The sequence below is a fragment of the Hippoglossus stenolepis genome, chromosome 24 (assembly GCF_022539355.2).
Source record: "Hippoglossus stenolepis isolate QCI-W04-F060 chromosome 24, HSTE1.2, whole genome shotgun sequence".
NCBI classification, from domain to species: domain Eukaryota; kingdom Metazoa; phylum Chordata; class Actinopteri; order Pleuronectiformes; family Pleuronectidae; genus Hippoglossus; species Hippoglossus stenolepis.
Window position 1 is genome coordinate 5,782,325 of NC_061506.1, and position 17,703 is coordinate 5,800,027.

At 45.1% G+C, this 17,703-nt stretch overlaps 1 protein-coding gene across 2 annotated transcripts; it reads left to right on the forward strand.

The window, feature by feature from the left end:
• Nucleotides 1-384: 384 nt before the first annotated feature.
• LOC118103485 (zona pellucida sperm-binding protein 3) lies at nt 385-4,515 on the forward strand. 2 transcript variants are annotated; one of them, XM_035150484.2, is made up of 11 exons: nt 385-817; nt 895-997; nt 1,365-1,483; nt 1,558-1,676; nt 1,758-1,861; nt 2,597-2,774; nt 2,935-3,052; nt 3,311-3,417; nt 3,673-3,767; nt 4,145-4,279; nt 4,359-4,515. In XM_035150484.2, the coding sequence occupies exons 1-11, from the start codon at nt 470-472 to the stop codon at nt 4,484-4,486; spliced, it is 1,554 nt and encodes a 517-aa protein (XP_035006375.2). In that variant the 5' UTR covers nt 385-469; the 3' UTR covers nt 4,487-4,515. The 2 variants fall into 2 exon arrangements, with proteins under 2 accessions (XP_035006375.2, XP_035006376.2); XM_035150485.2 differs by having other exon boundaries at nt 3,326-3,417.
• The last annotated feature ends 13,188 nt before the right edge of the window (nt 4,516-17,703 follow it).

Sequence of the window (17,703 nt, forward strand, 5' to 3'; positions counted from 1 at the left end):
TTGTCTTAGATAGATTGTATTTAGTTTTTTATAAAAGGCCCAGTAATTTTCTAACACATCTTTGTACCAGAGCCTTCTCCTAATTTGACCTTTTTTATCTGATGGCTGTTTGGTTTTGTTTCAACCTCCTGTTTTAATTCAGTTTTCTTTATTTAATAAACTACTTTTTATTATAATCCGTGATCATTTTCTACCTTTTTCTTATTTTTTTTAATGTTTAGATCAAATTACTTGAATGTAATTTTTTTCCTAGACTCTACTGAGTTAAATACTTTTATAATCAAACATTCGACATCTCATCTTCAGTTGTGTTTAGTGAGAAAGGAAGTGAGGAAAGTTTCAAAGATGGATTCCCTCAGGCTGGAGTCCAATTGAGTCATTAGCTGTGGGCGGGGCCTCAGCCAGGTGCCAGTTCACTCCTTCAGTCAAAAGACAGAAGCAGCACTTCTCCCACTTCTCCCGAGTTGTGATGGGGCCCGGAGAAGCTGTGTTGCTGGGGTTTGTGCTTTTCTTCTCATGTGGAAACCTTGGCGTGGCCTCGCGCAGCCGGCTCAGCGTCAGCACCAACGAGACGCACTCCATGAGCCAAATCCCACAAGTGGCAGCGAGTTCCCTGCAGACGATGGATCACCGGCCCAACCGGACGGGGAGCGAGCCCCTCACGTACCGGCTCAGGAGCTACCAGCTCAGGAAGCAGAAACCTGCCGGGCCTCTCATGGCGCAGACGCAGGCCCCAGAGCAGCAAAAGGCCCCAGAGTTGTTCAAACTGCCCTTTAAAGGCCCAGATCTGAACCCACGTCCCAAGCAGGAATCAAAAGTACACATTTCTACACATTTACTTTACTCCACGCCGAAAAATGGGCTCAGTGTAAACGAGTGTGAACGGTTTGGTAGGTGCCGAAGAAGGTGGAGCAGCGGGTGCCCGTGGCTGCTGAGAGCGTGGCGGTGCGCTGCGGGGAAAGAGAGGTCAGCGTGGAGGTCAAGAAGAACTTCCTGGGTGGGTAATGGCGGACAGTTTGAATTGATCACATGTTTTTTATTCTCTGCCTCCTGCTCTGATGTTTGAAAAAAGGAGAGGGCCAGGTCAGAGGCCTGGGTTGGAAAATGGTGAAGATGGGACACTGTGCTTATTACTGCAAATGGCACAGACTATTGACTGGAGCGGTCGATACTGTGTTTCCTCTTATTCCTCCAATCCGAGAATTCTTGGTACTCGAACGCTGACTTCACGGCGATACATTAAGCAACCTTTTTTTTATTTGTCCTGTAGCTGAACCCCCACTTGCTGAGTGTTATTGACTGGGGCCTCAGGTAATGGTCTCGATTTAAGCCATGCTTTTTCCCCCCCCTCTTTGTTCTCATAGGAAACGGTCAGGTGATCCGAGCGAGTGATCTGACATTAGGAGGCTGCGCCGGAGTCGACACCGACGACCACGTCCTGTGGTTCCACGCGGAATTGCAGGGCTGCGGCAGCACGTTGAAGGTGTACGGCTCTCTACCCCCCGTTCCCCTCCTGTGTGTACGATGTGGCTGTAACTGTTCTCTGCTCTCTCTCAGATGACTGAAGGAGCCCTCGTCTACTCCTTCTCCCTCATCTACTCCCCAACACCCATAGGCGACACCTTCACCCTGAAGACCAGCCCTGCTGAGGTGGGAATTGACTGCCACTATCTAAGGTAAAGCCTCATTCTTTACCTCCCTCCTCTTCCTCCTCCTGCCTTTGCTTTTGTGAGTGAGATGCATCTTCTTCCTCACAGGAGACATTACGTGAGCAGCAATGCCATGAGGCCCGCCTGGACGCAGTTCGCCTCCGACGTGCTCGCCGAGCAGCAGCACCACTTCTCCCTGCGTCTCATGACAGGTGGGGACAGGAGGGAGGAAACCAACTCCGACACACTGACTTTAATTTGCGGCAGGCGGTTTGACTAATTTCTCCAGCGAAGGGTGTTAATTGCAATCACTCGGGGTCTTTGGAGACGTCGGCGTGACGCTGAGCAGTGACTTGATAAACAGGAGTGAAACTTTAGCGTGCAGTGTTTTCAAACTGAAACAATCTCTGTCCACACGCCTGAGTAAGAGTTCGAATAACAGCTCCTGCCAGTTGTTTTCTCCCGGAAGGGGGGCGGGGTGAAAACGGAGCCCTAGACTTTTCAAACTCAAACGAGACCAGTTTCAGCGTCTGTAAAACTCCTGTGTGGATGTAGTATTACATTTCGTGCCTTGTAGGCTCCAGGGATGACAATGCAATCGAAAAAAGAGCTGATTATGTTTCCTAATATGAAGATGTCGGTCTAACAGAACCCTTTAGACTTTACTTATGGTGATATTTGCATGGCCTGTATGAAGTTATGAAGGGAATTATGGAAGTTTTAAATGAGGTTTTGCAGGCGCAGAGCCTCATCTGTGTTTCTTATCGAGGTTAATCATCATGTTATCAAAGTACTTTTCTTTTATTGTTCCAGTACCTGTCCTCCTGCTGCTGCTGCTCTGACCCTCTCTCCCCCACGGGCATCATTTGAGTTTCATCTAATCCGATTGAAGGACCCAGCATTACATTTCCACTTATATTTCCCCCCCCTCTTCTGTATTCGATTAGCGGACTGGCAGTCGCAGAGGCCGTCCAGCGGTTTCTTCCTGAGCGACGTCATGCACATCGAGGCGGCTGTCCTGCAGGGTCACCACGCTCCCCTGAGGGTCTTCGTGGACAGCTGCGTGGCCACGGCAGAGCCCGATCCCTCCTCCAAACCCAGTTACCCCTTCATCAGCAACCACGGGTGAGGCGCCGGCCAGAAACGAGTTTACAGTTTCCTAAAATAGCCGGCTTGTCGTGATAATTGAGATTTATGTTTGGAAAAACAGTCGCATATCTTTCTGTACCTGTAAGAGTGTTTGGGAATGAGTGGCTGGTGTTTGTGAATATTTTTGCCTTATAAGGTGTCTGACTGATGCTAAGCTGACAGGAGCCAAGTCTTACTTCATGCAAAGAAGCCGGGAGGATAAGCTTCACTTTCTGCTCAAAGCCTTCAGGTTCAAGCAAAATCACAACGGCTCGGTGAGTGCAGCTCGTCCGAGGAGTGTTTTTATACAACCGACCGTGGATCATGTCGTCAGACGTTTGACTGTTCAGGCAGATTTTCTTTTACATCTGGTAACTGAGGAAATGTGTTTTACAGCAGTCGATGTGTTTCTTCAACCTTTTTCGTTCTGTTACGTGTAGATATTTCAGGAAGGAAATAGATTTTCAAATATTTGTAGGTAAAATATGCAGCCTGTGCAGGGTTTTCAATAGTTGCAATCCATGTGTATTTAGTGTGTATCTTCCCAGCTCTACATCACATGTCATCTGAAAGCGACGACTGTCTCTGTTCCGGTCGACTCGCAGCACAAAGCGTGTTCATTCCTCACTGAGGCCAACAGGTTAGTGCCCACAAATGGATCTGGGATCATTTGGTTAAAGGATAACTCCTATATAAATAACACGACATAAACAACATTAAAATAGGTGGGGTTTTAATTTCAGCTCCCCTCAGATTGTCTTTTGGTCTTCGTCAACACTCAAAATCCCACAGTTATCCTTTAATTTCTTCTCATTTAGATTATTCAGATTTGTCTAAATGCTCTCGTCCCTAATTCTACCACAAACTAAAGATCTTTGTGTTTGTCTCCCGACAGATGGGTGGCATCAGGTGGAGACAACAAGGTGTGTGGCTGCTGTGAAAGCAGCTGCGGTGAGGAGAGACGGAGAAGAGGCCTGGTTGCGGATGCTGGTATGGTTTTACAGAAGCAACACAACATTACACTCGGCTGAATCCTGAAGAGTTGAGACAAACCCAGAGGTTGATGCCAAAGCTTTTACGTATCTGAATGGTCCCAACCTCGCCAATTAGAAAAGAACCCAAGTGGTTTCTTGCAAGTAAAATATAATCACCCGCAGACAAATAGAGGAGCAGAGGTTCCGCCCATGTTTAGACAAGCTTCCCTGCTTTCATTTGGCACGCACTCCGTTTACGCGTCTTTGGAGGATTTGATTTTTGCGCTAATCCCTTTAATTGTCCGCCCAATCAGTCGTGTCGTGAATGGTTGACTCAGCTGGCTTAATGCACACACAATGGATTTTTCTGTCTCTCCTCCTCTTCTTCTGAAGGTCTTCCTCCAGAGCTGCAGTGGGAGGCGGTGGTCGCTCTGGGCCCCATCCTGCTGGAGGAGGAGCTGACGGAGGTGTCCGAGCTTCCTCCAGAGATGCTCCCTCTGCTCCACACGCAGGAAGTTACTCCGGCAGGTACGAAAATATGCAAAGTCTCCGGCTTTTGTCATTTTTAATAAGCGCTGGAACCAATAACGTCCGTCTCCTCGCTCAGCCTCCTCCCCGTCGATAGCCCTGCTGTGCGGACTGGGTGCGGCGCTGGCCGTGGTGCTGATATTTTTCATGGGTGCCGTCACTGTGAGCAAACTACACAAGCTCAATGGATACGATGTCAGTACCTGATTCAACAGAATAAAACCTTGCTACCAGCACGAGTTAGTCTTTTATTTCTGTTTCTTGCAGAGCTTTATTTAATCTGTATTGTTGATTTGAAGCGTGATACATCAGGAGTTGGACGTCTCCATTACCTCTTTGAAAAACGCTTCCTCACTGGCGCGCAATGAATCCTGGGAAAGGTTGTGCCGGGGAAGGATCCACCTGTAGACTGCAGCCCCTGAACAGCTTATCTCTTGGGCGTTGTTCCCCTTCAGGGCCTATTTCTTCTTTAATGATTGTTATGCTCTTTGGTTTCACTGTTTGGATATTTCTACCTGATTTTAAATGGCAATAACATGTTATCACAAAAAGAGGGTGTTCAACCTTGCAGGCAATATAATGTATATTTATCTATTTAGCAGCATTCTTTAGGTATTTAGCTGTTTGCTGATGCATGAGGTAAAAACATTAAGTATGATTAACATTGAGAATGAGGGGGCAGCTTTTATATTCACATTAATTATTAAAGAATTGTGCACAAACCTGACAAGGTGTGTGTGTTTGTGTGTGTGTGAGTTTGTGTGTGTGTGTGACTTGTGTGTGTGTGTTTGTGTGTGTGTGCTGAATTCATGCACGGATGATTTGTACTGTTAATTTTTTCCGGGAGCCCGCAGCTAAAGTCCGGCTCTCGCCATTACTACTACTACTACTACAGTCTTTACATAAATCCACATGTAAAACAAAGCAAACCCTCAGGAGGTAGAAAGGGAAAGAGAAGCGGTGCCGCTGGCTCCACGCTGCGAGGTTAAACATAAAGCACCATCCTGGTAACGACCGTCATATTTTAGCTTCGGGCCGTTCTCGGGGCCCCTCCTTGAAGTCTCGGCCCCCTCCGGCTTCTGCGGCAGAGTGCCGGCGAAATGGGGCTCGTCGTGAACTGTTGCTCACGAGCCCGGGAAGACGAATAGACATAATTAAAAAGGCGAGAGCGGGGCCTTTTATTACAGTAATATGAGGGGCCTCGCTTTAATGGGGTGTTTGTTCCCTTGTGCGGGAGGGGGGGGGGCTGACGGCCGCGCTAGTTTACTACCGGAGGGATGCTGTACGCCCCCTCCCCACTCCCCCATCTCCACGACTCCAGAGGATCATAAAAAGCCACAACCTAATGATGCACCGGCAGAACACAGGACAGCGACACGCGTGCACGGTGACGAACGCTCGCACACACAGTCTCTCCTTGGAAAAGAAATCGTTAAATGTTGGGAAAGGAGAAGATTGTGGTTTCTATAGAGAGGAGACGGAACAGAGGAAAATGATTTGTCACTATTATGTGCATGTGCAAATATTTACTATTTCTGTTTCATATACTTCTTAAGCCTGGCGACCTCCAGTGGCCAGAGGCATTATGTTTTCAGGTTGTGCGTCCGTCTGTAATGTTGTTATGAACGCGATATCTCAACAACTGATTAGAATTTGGTGGTTAAAGGTCAGAGTTCACTTTCGTTCTCTGGTATTTGACGGATCGCTGATGTAAACTAAAAAAACAATTTTAATTGTCTCATGAACAAGAATCCTTTTAAATTTGTCACATGTTCACTAAGAGTCACTAAGGATTTAGGGGGGTCAAAGGTCAAGGTCACAGTGGCCTCGCAAATCATGTTTTTTGGCCTCTTGAACACAAAATCTGCCTCCAGGGAACTTTTGACCAGTTGTCACTTGGTCCCAAGAATGAATTGATTACATCAGAGGTCAAACGGTGACCTTTGACCTCTGCTTTGCCAAGGCATACGACCCCAGGGCGACAGTTCTAGTTTCCGTACATAGTCAGAGCATCCTGAGGTCCAGGGATCGACTCTGGAGCTGAAACCAGGGTTGATAAGAGCTGTGAGACTGTATCAGAGCATTAAATCGCCGGCGGTGAAACCAGCACAATGACCTGAAATATATTTTTAAAAAGGACCGAGCCACATTTCCCCAAGTGTGTTCTTTCTTACATACAGTGCAACACTCGCCTGCAGCTTTACAAGGAGAGTAAAAGGTGTAAAAGTCTCGTTCTGGCCACAGAGGATCATCATCATCATCACACTGGATACGGTCGCCGCCCGCAGACGTCTAACGGAGCCCATGTTGAGCAGCGAGTCCTGAATCAGCCATTTTTGTCCTCGACGGAATGTGTGACCCCCGAGGGCACTCAAACTTACACACACACATGCACACAGACCATCAAAAGTAATGGTGTGTGTCCAGTGGCGGGCGGGCGGGCAGGGAGAGTCCTCTCATGTCTGGCAGCCTTAACAGCATTACCGCCGTAGATGGAGCGCGCTGGGGAACGTTGTTCCACGCCACTGGTCGGCTGCGTTCGTCCACTCGGTGATGACGGAGGTCGGGGTTAACGCCGGACCCGGTGGTTGATGCCTTCGACGAGAAACCACAACACGTGGACCAGAAAATTGCTTTTTATATTCTTCTTTCTGACAAAGACAGACACATTGTCGAAGTCGGTGTTATTTCCCCGACTCTTTGAAATTCCACTCAGACAGCTCTATCATTTACTCCAGATACCATCAGCCTTCAAATATCCCCTCCTTTGAATCCAAATAAATATCACAGGCTCTCTCACTCACGCTCATTGTGTTGCCATGATACAGATGCAACAGCAACATCCGGGCGCGCACTCGACCTGCGTCCAGGCCCGTAATTAACCCTCTTAATTAACAGAGAGGTAAGAAGCTGCAAACGGAGGCGATGGATTTAATTAGCCTGGTCTTAGCCCCGTGCACGGCGTAACACACACGTGCACGGCGTAACACACACGTGCACGCACACACACACGCGTGCGCACAAAACAATTAAGCCTCTTTTATCCTGGCTAATGGCTTCAGTGACTCAGAGCCTTTCTCATTAAGACTATCAATAATATGCTGATTACATGCATCCACCGGTCTCCTTTATCGGGGCACAAAGGGACGAGTGTGTGTCTCCGAGGTTTCAGGGGTGGGGGCGGTGTGCCCCCCCTCCTTATGACCTTATCTTCCAAAATAGACGTTTGAATTGTGCGGCTGGTGAAGTTAAAAGAGGCCACGTTTGTTTATCTTATCGAGGAGGCCGCGTGCGTCCTTCACAGGGAGGAAGTGGAGTTGTGCTGCTGAGGGGCTCCACGCGGGCGAGGTAATAGACTGAGGAGTTACTGGGAGTGCTGGGATGTTACTGGGATCCAATATGGCTGCCTGTTGATCTGCTGGAAGAATCCATTAAATTTTGGTGCAGATCCAGATCAGAGGGCAGGGCCACAAATATTTTCCACGTTCTTTAACAATATTAAATATATTCATTGATATTTATTTTAGAAAATAAAGAATTAAGAACTTAAGCAGACTTTTGGGCCTTGGTGGAGACTAGTTTTTAAATGCAAGTGGTTTGTGATTGTTTTTGCATTACATAGGAATTTAATAGTTTTATTAATGAATTTTGCAATACAATAATCATAATAATATCTTCAAATCATAAGGATAAACATGTGAATAAAGTCAATAAACAGTTATAATTAATTATTGGTCACCCCCTACCTGCAGTGGCAAGTTGGTGACTTTTGCCACAGTTTATTCTTTTTTTACTCAGTGTGTGTGTGTGTGTGTGTGTGTGTGTGTGTGTGTGTGTGTGTGTGTGTGTGCGTGTGTGTGTGTGTGTGTGTGTCAGCTCCATAGGTGGCCCCCACGAGAGCCTCAGAACCTGGATGAAAAAACAAATCTCACAATAGCATCAACTGGAAAACGGTGGAGATCAGAGGGAGCGTGACGGGCCCCCCCATCAGGGATGTTTAGGCGGGGGGGTGCAGTGTGGGGGGGAGAAGGGATGGCTGTGAGGGTCAGGCCACTGCTTTTCCTCTCCCCTCCTCTGGGGACGCACCCCAGTGTCTGTTACAACAGGAAGAGACTGAAGGTCAAAGCCCAGACCGATACTCTTTCCTGCCTGTGTGACGGACGCCTGTCTGTTTTATTTTACTGCGTCTGACACACACACAGACACACACCCTGTCTGGTTGTGTTTCCGTTGTGTTGCTTTTGCAGTTGCATTCATGAGCAGCTTGAATTTGTAGTCCAAGTCCAAATAACCCGATTTGGACTACAAGTGGAATCAGATCATCGAGGTGTGAGGCCAACGTTAAGTAACATTGCGAAAGAAAGATTAAACTACTGAAGTTGCTCCAAAATTCCTTTCAGCGATATGTAGATGTGTCGCACACGAGCCAAACCGAACAAATCAAGTGTTTATCGGAGGCCTCCTCGCCAGCTGAGCCCACAGCGCCGTGCGGCACCGAACGCCCACCACACGAGACAAATAAACCGCCACGCCGGGAAGCATCTGCACCAGGGAAGTGAGCGCGGATGTGACTCTCTGCAGAACAGATGTCTGCTCCTGACTGCAATAACAGCACAATCCAACCCAACACCTTCCTTTCAACCACCAGGAGGATAAACCACAACAAAAGGCCTCAGATGTGGGTTTTCTTCTTCCTCCGCAGACAATGGATTGAAAATATTCTGGCCTTCACGTTTGATGTGGACTCCGTGGTGTTTCTCATGTGCTTTAATGGGAATGTGCTGAATGATGTTTGCTCTCAGGTGCGGACGTAGAACAAGGACGCAGACAAAGGGGCCCCTAGAAAACACACTCCTCCTAACGTACACACACTCATCCTACAGACCCACCACCTTTAATCCTGACTGGCGTGCCCAAAGTGGATGAACGCCGCATACAAACACCCGGCTTTATCATTCAAAGTGCGCTGGAGCTATCAACCCTGAATAAATAAATCCCCCCCGCTCTTATCTCACAAAGCAAAACTGGATAAGCGCTCCCACCGGGTCTGGATGGAGGAAGCTGTCAGCACCTCTATTTTGGCTTCGCCTCACACATACGAAGACGGAATCCTGTTTTTCTCTCCGATTCCATCCTCCACGGTTTTTCCAATCCCCGGAGAGTCGTTTCCCTCGTCCACGTGCGCACGTGTATCCCGCCACAGCATCCATACATGATCCCTCCTTCCTGCTTATCTCCGGGCGCCGGGGCCTACACCTTTCAGCGGCTGATAAATCCGCACTGTTGCAGAAATGTCCACACAGGGGAAGAAAGAGAACAGGATTTTCCACCTCGTCAGGCTCTAAACCCGTTTGCCAGATATATGTGCCATTACCGGTGCCTTCCTATATCACAGCCATGTGGGATTTGTGTGTTTTGACACCTGTAGCTGCTCTGGGCCGGTTTTATCTGCAGCCTCATCTCAAAAACCTCAGAGCTGATGGTGTTTTCCTGCACTGCAGAGCCTCTCACTTACTATGTTTCATCAATAAACAAGAATCTGTTTTGCAAAATGACTAATGCACGTACTAAATTCCTAATTTCCCTCATTTGTGTTGGGAGATATTCCGCTTTTGTGATTCACAGTCGACGCACAGTCTGTCAGGAACAATCACTGTTAGCCTTTAATAATGTGTGTCTCCATAAAGTCTCCATCAAACAGGGTTTTCCACTCATCAGAAGAACAAAAGAAGAAAAAAAAGCAGCTCACAAAGGGAGAGCTGCTTAATGTGAAGTTCAGCTTTGTCACAGAGCAACACTGGCACCTGCTGGCGGCACTCAGCAACAACACCATCAGCTACATCAATGTACAAAATGAAGAATTTACAAAAAGAAAGAAACAAATAAAGAATATTTTTTAATGCTGGGGGATGACTGAAGGTAAAATAAATGAATACATGAATAGTACTTATTTCTGTTTTTTATTTATTTTTATATTTATGATTTGTTTTATTTCAAATTACAGTTGTATTTTTTGCATGTTTTTTACCTCTAATAATTCAGTTAACTATCTATTTTTTTTTGTGGTATTTTTAAATTTTGTATCATTTGCCAGGGCTGGAAAATAAACTTTTTCAGTCGCATATCAATCTACCAGCTATGGCCACTAGATGGCGCAGTCTACCCATTAATTGGAGTTTACCATCAAGCAGCAATGAGTGACAGTGACAATGGATGTTTAACAGGTTAAAAGAAGATAATCTAACATAGTAATTCAGTAAAAACATTTTAATATCACATTTTATGTATAATATCTTCCTTAATGTTTACAATCTAACAGTTAATAGTTAATATTGTAATAATAATTTCAAGAGAGCTGCTTTAATTGGCAGAATAACCTTTACTTCACAATAAACAGTTACATATTAATCATATTATTGTTTAACAGCAGATTGAATATTGAGCATTGAGACAGGTGTGTTTTTTATGATGTTATTTTATTTTATAGATATTATATTGTGCTTATATCTCAGAGGTCAAAGTACTATCCATGTGTGAGTACACCAGTGTGTGTTGTGTGTTTAATTGCTTCAGCCCCTGGCACTGTACTCGTGCACAAACACTCTCACACAGACGCACAACCTGCTGCTCCTCCGCCCACTCGCTCATCCCTTAAATACATTTCCACAGCGAGTGGCACGGCAAATAAATCACCATGGTTACAGATGGTTACAGTAATATAATAATCGCTGCACTCGGGAGGAGGCTCGGAACGATGATGCTCACGAGGCCACTTAGGAATCCATGATCACTGGGAGAAGGTGGTGCTGGAGGTGGAAAGTTTGGGCCCCAGTTTGAGCCACTGGGCCGGAGGGCGTGCAGAGAGAAGAGAGAGAGGATGTAAATGTTAGGATGTGAGTGTGTGTGTGTGTGTGTGTGTGTGTGTGTGTGTGTGTGTTTATTCCTCGTCTCAGCTCATAATCACTGGATCAGTGTTTTGTGAATCATGTTTTCTTCAGGCTGCCTTCCAGGATTTCATCTAGAATCAAACTCAGTATAATGATTTTCAATCTAAATTGCAAATTGCAAATAAATAAATAATAATAATGATAGATAGATAGATAGATGGATAGATAGATGGATAGATGATAGATGGATAGACAGACAGACAAATAGATAGATAGATAGATAGATAGATAGATAGATAGATAGATAGATAGATAGATAGATAGATAGATAGATAGATAGATAGATAGATGGATAGACAGACAGACAGACAAATAGATAGATAGATAGATAGATAGATAGATAGATAGATACTGTGTTTATATTGTGCATTTTACTAAAATAGTAAAATAGTACTTTATTATTGAAGTGATTTGTAATCTGGACTCAACAAATGCATGAATAATAAATACATGGGCCGTGACCCTGATGTTTCTTTTGAAACGCTCGGTGGTGGAGGTCAGCGTCTCTCTGCTGATGGAGGCGAGGTGGGGTTGGCCTGCTCCTCCATGAAGCTCTGGAAGTGTCCTCGTAACTTGCAGCTGCAGCCGGCAGCCTTGCAGCAGAGGCATCAATATTTCAGGCTGATGGGTCGCCTTGAGATAGGTTATTATTATCTTCTAACGCCGAGGGAAACACACACACACACTTTATGTTACATCCACCGGCCTTGACCTGCCTTGACACACACACACACACCCACACACACACACACTGAGAGACAGGAACATCAAATCACATGTCATCACAGGGTAAATCCAAACACTTCATTCATTTTTCATTCACAAACATGGCTGCAGCAGAATGCAAAACGCTTAATTACCACTTCTACATTCACTCTGTGCTGATGAGTGTGTGCACGAGAGAATCACTGTGCATGTGTGTGTGTGTGTGTGTGTGTGTGTGTGTGTGTGTGTGTGTGTGTGTGTGTGTGTGTGTGTGTGTGTGTGTGTGTGTGTGTGTGTGTGTGTGAGAACATAATTAGCTGACTTCCCTGTGATCCTTAATGCATTATTGAATCTTGCAGGGGAGTCTCAATCCTTTGGGCTAAGTGGCTGCCAAGTTGGGATCACAGGGCGGGTTCGGCTGCGATGAAGGGCGGTTCAGCCATTAAGGAGTCTGGGGCCGAGCCGCTGGCCTTGTGCGAACCCCGGGGCCTCATGAATAATACACGCTCCTCTACTGTATTTGGAAGCACTTTGGACTGGGGCAAAGACGCCGGTGACGCCGCATTGATTCCTGCGGCGTCCAGTTGCAGGGGGAAGGAGTCGGTTCCATTTTAAGCGGCGAATAAAGGCTCGTGCAGAGAGAGAGGAGAAGATTTATTTCACTCATCCACGATGCCTGCTTCCGCCGCTGAACCCTCGCTCCCACTGCAACCTTGACAACAGCTGTGTTGTCATGGTAATACGCCATTTCTCATGACATTTCCCAAGATTGTCATCTCCAGTGTTTTCTTTTCTGAAATGTCACTATTTATTATTGGATCTATTTAAAAACCTGAATTTCTTCTGAGTATTTAGGAGGTACCTCTTTAAAAAAGCCAGCGACAAAGATTAATACCCTATTAAAAGTAGTAATAACACTTTTAACTCGGGCCCTTGCTAACAAGAATCTATTTTCCCAGAACTGGAGCGCATATTTCCGAGACACTGAGTAATGCACGTTTCCCAATAAAAATCTACACATTGTATTTGTTGGTAATGCACTTGCACAAACAGAGCATCTATCATCTGTGTGGTTTATGGATCTAAGTGGCCGGGCGGCGCGGTGATGCAGCGGTTTTGTACTGTCACAACACAGCCAGATGGTTCAGGGGCCTCTCTGGGGCGGAGTTTGCACGTTTCTCGGCGGAATCGACCTATCGCGGGTCAGTCTCAGCTGTCAATCATGACGTCTCACCTGTTTTTAGATCACCAATAGAGTGAGGAGACCCAACAATGATCCTATTTCTCAAAACGTCCATTGGTGCCAATTAAATCTCACGTGCAGAATAACAATGACAAACTTTCATTTTTCTCTATAACCAACAACAATGTGAAAGAGGAGCAGAATTTCCTCCAGAATCTGCAGCTAAAGCTACTGTGCACAACCCCCCCCCCCAAAAAAAACTTCTCACATCAGATACATTATTAATCACCAAAGCACCAAAGTAAATAAGTCAGTTGCAGGTACTGGTGTAAGATTCAATATGGATTATACAGTATCCTCCCTTATACCCAAATGGACCCCAGTGGAATGGATGAAGCAATATGAACAAATTTGCCGCAGCGGATGATTTACGATGATGCAGAACCAATCTTTTGTCAGCGGACAAATGAGTCTGCCCCCTAAAAATGGATCCTCTCAGCTTTTTGGACGAGCCGGCCCCCGGTTGCACGGTGCACGGTGCATTTGGGGATCAGCTTGTTTAATGACGGCGGGGGCCTCTTCAATCCATCATTACTTAGGCCGTGTGATTAGTAAAAACGCTCATCAGAGTCACGGTGGGAGTGAAGCGCTCAGGTGATCTCCGCACAATCAATAAAATTGACATGGTGGAAGTGGTCATGACACACACACACACACACACACACACACACACACACACACACACACACACACACACACACACACACACACACACACACACACACACACACACACACACACACACACACACACACATTTTGTTGCAGGTCATTACTTGGACTTGCATTCATGTCCTGCCTCACCACACCTTGCCTATAACCATAATCCATAATCCTAACCTTAATCAATTAACCCAGAATAATTTTTGACAAATGGCGGAGATGGCTTTTGTTAACTGGTACAGTTATACACACACACACACACACACACACACACACACACACACACACACACACACACACACACACACACCTCCCGGCCTGTCTGAGCTTTGTATCAGCTGTAAAAGCTCTTTCCATTAAACCTGTGCTGCATCGAGCATTTGGGTTAAAAGCTTTCATAATCAGGTGCGTTCTCATTTAATGTTTCCCAAGATCAATACTGCCCTTGATGCAGGAGCTTTGCCCACAGTGGGTAGGTGTGTGTGTGTGTGTGTGTGTGTGTGTGTGTGTGTGTGTGTGTGTGTGTGTGTGTGTTGTGTGTGTGAAAGGCCCTCAGAGTCAAAGCTCTGCATGTGTGTGTTGGTGTATTTGAGTGTCTGTTTGCTGTCAGCAGGCGTAAACTGTGTCCTGCCGTGATCTCCTCTCCCCGCGCTGGAGAGAAACTAACTGTGGCGCTTCTGTGTGTGAATACTGCGGTTGTTTTTCTGCCTGAACGCCCCCACATCTGATCCCAAAGTCCACTCTGCAGACTGGAAATGTGGAGTCAAAACCCATTAATGAGCACAACACTCCCGCAGACATCTGCTTGGCTTTTTTCTTTTCACTCGTGTGTGTGTGTGTTTTTCTGAAATATATCGTGTGTGAATGTCTCACATCCGTCTTAATGAGCCCTGAGCCTGATGTTCAGACTCTACACAGCAGCTTCTGCTAAAGAATAAATCATTTTGTCATCGGGACGACACAGTTTCATGGGTTTCTTCTGAAAATCAACTTGGTGTGAATCCAGTTCTGTTGACTTTGTAGAAGAAGAGAGGGTCTGTCTGTCAGGCCACTGCTTCAAAATAAAGTTTGAACAAAATCTTCCAACTTAAATACTTTGTTGTGTATTAATTATTACTTAACAATGTATTGAATATGTACATAATATAACCTTTCACTACAGACAGAAATATTATTTGACCGAGGATGTATATTGTACTTGTGCATTATGTATAGGGAGAAACTGAAATAAATATGCATGTATAGACTGTTATAAGTATATAGGCAGGTATAATTTACAGTATGAATATGAGTGTAAAATTGTTTGTTTAATCTATATAAATATGTATTATTTCATAGCTGCATATTAAATAGTGGTATACTGCAAATAGTATCAAGATGTACTGAATGTATATAATTTCACATTCTTATCCAATATAATATGAATATAAAAGTGGTATATATATTACCAAATGCAATTTCACAATAGTATAAGGTATGAAATGAATGGATTTATTATATATAGAGAGAAATAGCGAGAGAGAGAGAGGTGGATTTCACAATAAGAGGCAAACATATGGAATAACATATGTGGTAAATCTTATACAGATAAAAAATACAAGTAATATGCAACTAATGTTTAAAATGACATGTTTATCAAAAAATATCGCAGTGAAGTATCCTCCCTCCGCCTCAGTCAAATAAACAAAGCGTATTATTTACCGGGTATTTCTGCAGCTTGCACTCTATGTATCTGTGTGTTTTTATGTGTGCATGCGAGCCCAGTTTGTGCTTGTACTTTTTCAAGTGTGTGGGCGTGCAGGGACTTTTTGAGAAGCACGCCGGCAGCAGCATTTTTTTTTTTTTTACAAATACCTCCTCTGCATTGGGATCAATACATTACGCCTCGGGGGGATGAGCCTGACCTATGTGAGCAGTTTTTCATAATCACTTACATCTTAAAAACACAGTTTTTCTCCATAGCGCTGCCTTGGCTGTGTTGTACTTAATTTTTCCACTTGCTATATTCGGAGGACTTGTATTCCACATGGAAAAAGAAGAAAATGACTAATGGCTCTGATGATTTTCAGTTTGTAAACGCTGGAAATATCGCGTGGAGGCGCTTTTCACGATTTGGAAATTATATGTATGATTGGTGTCAAATGCAAGAAGATGAATCATGTTGTGACTGAGTCTGACAGGAGGTGATTCAACAGAGTAACACGCTGCACGTCAGCACCTTGCCTGACACCAGGTTCATACATTTCTGAATTGCACCTTGATAAATAGTGAGCTCATACGTTTTGTGTTTGACGGAATGTTATCACGCCGACCCGATAACGTCTTCATCCCTGACCCTGCTGAAGGCCTGTGTCCTCACAAACTGTGATGCCTTCATCCCCAGTATAGCATTCCACCGAAGTGGGCCTTGGCCCAGGCCGCGGTGGCTATGTTCATTGTTCAGCCGCTCAATAGGCGGCACATGGCGTGGGCAGCCGTCAGTGGGGCTAAATTTGTGCCTCTCTGCTCATTCCGCGGATATTTGTGACTTGCTCCTTGTTGACGCGCCGCACTCCTTGCTGACAGCGGGTCCCTGTGTGGTAAATGTGCAAAGTGCTGGATATGTGCATGTGGTCCTCTGAAAAGCCCCAAGTGGTGACGATGTGACAAAGTAGTAACTGAAAAAATACATTTGTGTCCCTTATGCTTTTGATGTGAAACACTAATGCAGTTTAAAATAAAATATCAATAAGTTTTATCAAATAATAAATCACCATCACTTCCATTTTTCTTTTTGTTGCTTCACCCTTTAAGGCTACTTTCCCTAAAACATAAATGCAGTGGCGGACATAGGATTTTTCTAAACCAGGGGCCCTACTAGGGGGCCAATTATAGGTGCAACCTCCGTGCACAGTTCCTGATTCAGAAAGGTGCACATTCTAGTCATACTTTGTTTACTTTCCATCACCACCTCGCCCCGCCCTTATTGCTGTTGTAGACACGACGAGAACGTTTTAATGCCCCTAGTTTTTTCTTTTTAACATGTGCACGTCTCGTCACTTTCCCGGCGCCACGGACTCTCTGAAGGCGCAATGAACCCTGGGCCGCGAGAGATCCCCCTGTTGGAGCCTTCGTTTCTCGGGGACGGGGGGGATGCAACTGAAGGAGCCTTCGAGGTGGGACGGCGCCGTGATGCAATCATTCTTCAAATGTAGCCTGTGAATGAAACACAGATTAGACTGGACTATTTCTAAACAGATTTTTATAGGAAAGTCCTTCAACGCCTGATTTAATAAACTGGGATGATGTTTTTTTTCTGTATTTTGTAAAGCACTTCCTTAGATAATTGCTTATTATTATCATGATTATGATTATTATTATTATTATTATTATAGAGATTCATAAATGTAATCTTTATTTTTTTAATATCTAAGCCCTGACCTTCCTGTGGTCATATAAGTGTCATAACTAGATTAACAGTCTTTATTGTTTTCAGCCATAAATCAGTGGTCACATCTTTCCCCCCCCTGAGGGAGATTCACTGTTGTTTCCTAGGCAACAAGAATCCCCCCTCCTCCCTTTACCCTTGCCTCCTCTGGACTGTACCACATCTACTGTAGGGAGGGACGCGTGTTGTTTATCCAACAGAAGCACGTTTCCCCGAGTTAAAAGAACAAAATGCACACATCTATGACAACTAAACACCACATGTCTTCTATCTGCAGTTTATAAAAGCTTTATGTATTGTTAATGGAGGCGTTATTAACATTTAAACACGAGCACTTACCCCTTAGCGACGCTCACTCAACATTTCCTCGAACTGTCAAAATCGCTTGTTGCTTCCTCCCTTAGCCTAAAAAGTAGTTAGCGCGCTAGCCAGCGATAGCT

What these genes read in the sequence shown, in the direction of transcription:
- LOC118103485 (XM_035150484.2), top strand. Translation starts at nt 470, where the DNA reads ATGGGGCCCGGAGAAGCTGTGTTGCTGGGGTTTGTGCTTTTCTTCTCA. An exon ending in GTCCCAAGCAGGAATCAAAA is followed by an intron (nt 818 to 894) that starts GTACACATTTCT and finishes ACGGTTTGGTAG; the next exon opens with GTGCCGAAGAAGGTGGAGCA. An exon ending in GCAGGAAGTTACTCCGGCAG is followed by an intron (nt 4,280 to 4,358) that starts GTACGAAAATAT and finishes CTCCTCGCTCAG; the next exon opens with CCTCCTCCCCGTCGATAGCC.